The 6,000-nt window shown below is 50.1% G+C and overlaps 1 protein-coding gene across 1 annotated transcript in view; it reads right to left on the bottom strand.

Annotated features, from left to right (window-relative positions):
* Positions 1 to 4,235: 4,235 nt before the first annotated feature.
* Positions 4,236 to 6,000, bottom strand: part of C20H7orf50 (chromosome 20 C7orf50 homolog) — a 237,553-nt gene continuing 235,788 nt past the window's right edge. Inside the window, exon 5 of the mRNA XM_060260539.1 lies at positions 4,236 to 4,990. Coding sequence (XP_060116522.1) covers positions 4,808 to 4,990 — 183 coding nt within the window. The 3' untranslated portion in view covers positions 4,236 to 4,807. The remainder of the gene's footprint in view (positions 4,991 to 6,000) is intronic.

Genomic DNA, 6,000 nt, shown 5'->3' with positions numbered 1-6,000 from the left:
CAGCTCCGAACAATCTTGAGCAATTAATTTTTTCTCTCTCTCTGCATTCTCTGCAAGAAAGCCCTGACTCCAGCAGTCTCGGAGGATATGAATCGTCCCGGGCAGACAGACACAATGCAGATTAACTCAGCTGGAAGACAATTAGACTGGCAAACGAAGATTTAATGTGGCACCTGCGGAAACGGTACGCTTTGCCTCAGATGAGCTTTACTAATATGGCGGACCGGTTTTGAAAGGCACAGGTCAGCTCAGTTGAAGTGGCGTTCAGAAAAGCAGCAGAAAGACCGAGATCGTCGTGATGCTCATGGTTGTCATGAAAGCCATTCTGGCTTTCTTCCACCTCAGTGGGACAAAAGGCCCTTCAGATAGGGCTGCTAAGCCCCCGGATCGGGCGGGGGTTCTCCCACCTGGGAGGTTCCTAACCTGCCGGCCCACATTTCACTGGTGGGGGGAACATCCCCCAACATAAACGGCGCGATGATGTCACCCACGAGTGAAGTCATCGTGCCAGCGATGTCACGTGCCGGCTGCTCTAGGCATTTCTGGGAAACTTTTCCCGGACGATCTCGCATTTTGGGAGGGAAAACTCTAGGGTACCATAGAGTTTTTACCTCCCAAAATGCTAAAGTGTCCGGGAAAACCATAGAGTTTCCCCAGAAATGCCTAGAGTGGCCAGTGCGTGATGTTGCTAGCGTGATGACGTCATCATGCCCGCGCGCGTCGGGGGACTTGGCCACCCTACCTTCAGAAGAGGGAGCGCGGGGAGGACCAAATTGGAAACAGTGGCTCCATTGTAAGACGGCCCTTAGCTTGGAACCTCCCAATGCTCTGGGATTGGCTGCACAGAAGCCATTTTGTGGCGGGCTGCGACCAGCAAGTGGCGGCCATTTTGTGGCGGAGCTCGCTATCAAGAGCGCCTCTTGCCATGAACTTAGTTTCAGAACTATTCTTGTGCTCGTATGTAACCTCACTGGGTCCGGCTTGGCTTATCTGTATTGTATTCTTGCATGTTTGACCTGTTATGTCTGCACCTTACAAAGTGACCATTTCTGCCCTGGGAAAGAGAATGCGAAGGTACCAAGGTCATCCTCTGTTATCTGACTCTCAGTGAATGCGCTTTCGTTTCTTTCTCACTGATGCTGATAGGAATGCTCGGGGGGGGGGGGGCGGGGATGGAGGGGATTATAATTGATAGATTTTGGTGCTTGGCATTTTGAATGTATAATGGATGGACCCGAGCATTTAACTGAGGGGAACTGAGGTCTCGAGTCTCAGTTTCAGCAAGAGAAATGTTGTATCTGCCATAATCATACAATAAACGTACTCATCTAAATTACTCGCCTCTCCCCATATGAGCCCCCCTTCCCGGACCCTGAGGTCAGCTGCACAACATCTTCTTGGCCTAGGGACGCCTGACTGGCTTCGACAAGGACCAGGGCCTTTTTGGTTTGGGCCCCCACCTGGTGGAATAAGCTCCTGCTGGAGATCTGAGCCCTGCGGGACTTATCTTTCACCAGGCTTTCAATTGATCCAGTGGGTGTCCCCTGAAGTCATCGCTTCCCCCAGCACCTTACCATCTAGGTGCTGAAGTTACGTCGGATACTATTTGGCTAATTCTGCGATTCTGTAATTTGACAGATTTTGTAATTATGACATTGCCTAGTCCGGGTGTGATTTCTTTAATGTTTCTGTAAGGCTTTTAATGTTGTAAGTCGCCCAAAACCCGCTTGTGGGATAGGGCGAGGTATAAATTGGGAAATTAAATTAAATCCTGAGCCGTGTCTATTGATTAAGCCTGTGCAGAGCTTGACACCCACTGCCTGTTTTCAAATCCAAAAGTGCTCAGAGGGCTCAAGAAAGTTGGGGACCCCCCCGGTTCAGATTTGTAAGAGGAAAGGAAAGGAAAGGTCCCCTGTGCAAGCAGCAGCTGTTTCTGACTCTGGGGTGACGTTGCTTTCACAACGTTTTCATGGCAGACTTTTGACGGGGTGGTTTGCCATTGCCTTCCCCAGTCCTCTACACTTCCCCTCCAGCAAGCTGGGGACTCATTTGACCGACCTCAGAAGGATGGAAGGCTGAGTCAACCTCAAGCCGGCTACCTGAAAACCCAGCTTCCACCGGGGATCGAACTCAGGTCGTGAGCAGAGCTTAGGACTGCAGTACTGCAGCTTTAACACTCTGTGCCACGGGGCTCTATTATACAGAGGAAAGGAAAGGTCCCCTGTGCAAGCACCAGTCGTTTCCGACTCTGGGGTGACGTTGCTTTCACAACGTTTTCACGGCAGACTTTTTACGGGGTGGTTTGCCATTGCCCTTCCCAGTCCCCTACACTGTCCCCCCAGCAATTTGGGTACACATTTGACTGACCTCGGAAGGAGGGAAGGCTGAGTCAACTTCGAGCCGGCTACCTGAAAACCCAGCTTCCACCGGGGATCGAACTCAGGTCGTGAGCAGAGCTTAGGACTGCAGTACTGCAGCTTTAACACTCTGTGCCACGGGGCTCTATTATACAGAGGAAAGGAAAGGTCCCCTGTGCAAGCACCAGTCGTTTCTGACTCTGGGGTGACGTTGCTTTCACAACGTTTTCACGGCAGACTTTTTACGGGGTGGTTTGCCATTGCCTTCCCCAGTCCTCTACACTTTCCCCCCAGCAATTTGGGTACACATTTGACTGACCTCAGAAGGATGGAAGGCTGAGTTCAACCTCGAGCCGGCTACCTGAAAACCCAGCTTCCACCGGGGATCGAACTCAGGTCGTGAGCAGAGCTTAGGACTGCAGTACTGCAGCTTTAACACTCTGTGCCACGGGGCTCTATTATACAGAGGAAAGGAAAGGTCCCCTGTGCAAGCACCAGTCGTTTCTGACTCTGGGGTGACGTTGCTTTCACAACGTTTTCACGACAGACTTTTTACGGGGTGGTTTGCCATTGCCTTCCCCAGTCCTCTACACTTTCCCCCCAGCAATTTGGGTACACATTTGGACATATGAAGCTGCCTTATACTGATTCAGACCCTTGGTCCATCAAAGTCAGTATTGTCTTCACAGACTGGCAGCGGCTGACCTCATTTGACTGACCTCAGAAGGATGGAAGGCTGAGTTCAACCTCGAGCCGGCTACCTGAAAACCCAGCTTCCACCGCCGATCGAACTCGGGTCGTGAGCAGAGCTTAAGACTGCAGTACTGCAGCTTTAACACTCTGCACCATGGGGCACACAAAGCAGGTAACTGGAGGAGTCCCCATATCTCCCCCCACGACCGATCAGAGGGTTTTATAGCTTCAATGGAACACGAGAAGCCTACTTTTGCACAGAGGCGCCTATAGCTGCTCTAGAGCTGGCCGGGGGGGGGGGGGGGGGGGCAGGAATCTCAGCTGGTTCACCCCACAATCCCTCCCTATCCACGATGGCTGTAGGCTAGATTGAGATCTGTCCTCCTAGAATGGAAGACTTCCAGCCGCTGAGGGCAGGGCGGCCGCGAGCAGAACAGATTCTACAGGATCCAACCCACAACTTACTGTTCTAGTGGAAAGTGTGTAGGCTGGAATGTTTTGCTGCTATCTTTGGAATCAGCTCCCTCGGAACCAAACGCAGCACAGGCTCCCGAGAAAGGAGGCCAACGTTTGAGCCATGGAGACCCCACGTGACTTTTCTGGCAGCGTCAGAAGGCGTTTGCTTCAGCGACCGAAATGCCGAGGGGCAGGTGGTACACGGCATGGGAGAGGGAGAGAGTCAATTAGTTCAGAAGGCGTGTCAGAGGGATTTCACGTGCTCGGCTTTGCCGAATTTGTACTTAGGCGGGTGCCAGAGTATTGAATTCCATTGGCGTTACTACGCTAGCACGGCACATATTGGATCGCTTAAGCGTTTGGCTCCCGGACCCGAGTTGTCTTATAGGGAATGCAATACGTTAGCGACTTTCAGAACTGCTAATCTCTTCCATGTTTTTTTCCGAGGCTCCTAAGGAGACTCAGTCCGGCGAAGGTTGCTGAAAACCCCAGACAGAGGCTACAATTGAAACAACAACAAAACGCTTGGAGAAATCTGGGTAATTAGAGCTGGTTGGAGACAACCGGTCAAATTAGCACCTCTGGCTCTGGAACAATTAGTACTTTCATTTTCTGTCCCTCAAAGCCCGCAGAGATTCAACTTCTTGACGACTCCAACGGCATCCCTGACAAAGTTACGCCAAAGTGAGATTTACTCAACTGGAAAATAATGCTCAGGCTCAATACGACTCCGGATCCACCAGAACGTCCTTTTATTGATCACGTCATGTGGAAGAGCCCACCATGCTGCTTGTCTGTCCTTGTGTGACGTAGCTAACTGTTTAAAAAAATAGCACTTTTCAGACACAAAGGCAGGCAGACCCAAACTCACAGCCTCTAGGCTTTCAAGGCAGACAGACAATATAGAATGAGTGATGAAACCAGCGGCAAGATGACTGAAGGAGACGTGTGCAAGAAGACAGATTGTCTTGGTTTGGTTTAAAGGCATCCTTGAGGCTGGGTGGGGGGAAAAAAGGACCTCCTTATGAGCAGATGCAGACATTCATAATCATAGTTACATGGGCAGTGTTAAAAGGACAGTTCCAAAAAGAAGAGCAAGCGGATTCTTGTTAGAGTCCACAGGATGCTGTCCGCTGAAATTTGCTGTAATTGCTTCCCTACTTTTGAAGCGCTGACTAATTTTGCTTCCAAGAGTTCCTTTTTGTATAAAAGCTACGGATTCTATACAGCTCTGCTATTGTGATGCGGGGGGTGGTGGTGGTGGAATGGATCTAGAAAGGCTCTTTTAAGATGCCGTGTTTTCATGACAACAACTGGAGAACGTTCCGGATGCGCTCGCGTTTCTCAAGGAGGCTGGGGTCCTCAGTTCCGGAAGCGTCGTACTCTTTCACGAGGGCTTCCGCTTTCTGCACAGTTATGGTCCGCGCGCTCCCTTGAAGCCCCTCGAGGTATCGCAGCAAAATGGAAAAATATTCCTTGGGCACCTTTAAGACAAAAGAAGGAGAAACTGAAAGGGTCTTGATGGACTGCGCGTCAGTATTCTTGGCCTGTTTCGGACTGAGACAGTGGTGGCGTTGACTTGGGGGGGGGGCACATTTTACAGCAACCCCTTTTCCCCGTTGAACAAGAAATTCTGTAGAGTCTGTACCCCACTGGAGAGAAAGAGCATGGTATGTACTCTGTACGTTCTCAAGGATGGCCAATCTAAGGAGGCTAAAAAGGAACATGTCTTTGACACTCAAAAGCTTATCCGCTGGAACGCTCATGGGTCTCTAAATTATTCATTATTTATTTATTAGATTTATGAGTTGCCTAATAGCCACGGCTGTGGGCCTCTAAGCAATGTACAGTGCCATAAAAACAATAAAACCGTAACATCAAAATCATAACAAATATTATTTTAAAACCAAGTGGTGAAATCTGCAGTTCCCTCCTCCTACTTATGAACATATGAAGCTGCCTTATACTGAATCAGACCCCTGGTCCATCAAAGTCAGTATTGTCTACTCAGACTGGCAGCGGATCTCCAGCTGCGGTTTTTCACACCTTTTTGCCTGGACCCTTTTTTGGAGATGCCAGGGATTGAACCTGGGACCTTCTGCTTCCCAAGCAGATGCTCTACCACTGAGCCACCATCCCTCCCTCATATATGAAGCTGCCTTATACTGAATCAGACCCTCGGTCCATCAAAGTCAGTATTGTCTACTCAGACTGGCAGCGGCTCTCCAGGGTTTCAAGCTGAGGTTTTTAACACCTATTTGCCTGGAGCCTTTTTTGGAGATGCCAGGGATTGAACCTGGGACCTTCTGCTTCCCAAGCAGATGCTCTACCACTGAGCCACCATCCCTCCCTCATATATGAAGCTGCCTTATACTGAATCAGACCCTCGGTCCATCAAAGTCAGTATTGTCTACTCAGACCGGCAGCGGCTCTCCAGGGTTTCAAGCTATTTGCCTGGACCCTTTTTTGGAGATGCCAGGGATTGAACCTGGGA

The sequence above is a fragment of the Heteronotia binoei genome, chromosome 20 (assembly GCF_032191835.1).
Source record: "Heteronotia binoei isolate CCM8104 ecotype False Entrance Well chromosome 20, APGP_CSIRO_Hbin_v1, whole genome shotgun sequence".
Classification (NCBI taxonomy): domain Eukaryota; kingdom Metazoa; phylum Chordata; class Lepidosauria; order Squamata; family Gekkonidae; genus Heteronotia; species Heteronotia binoei.
Note: the sequence above shows the minus strand (reverse complement) of the source record. Positions and strands in the feature narration are given on the sequence as shown.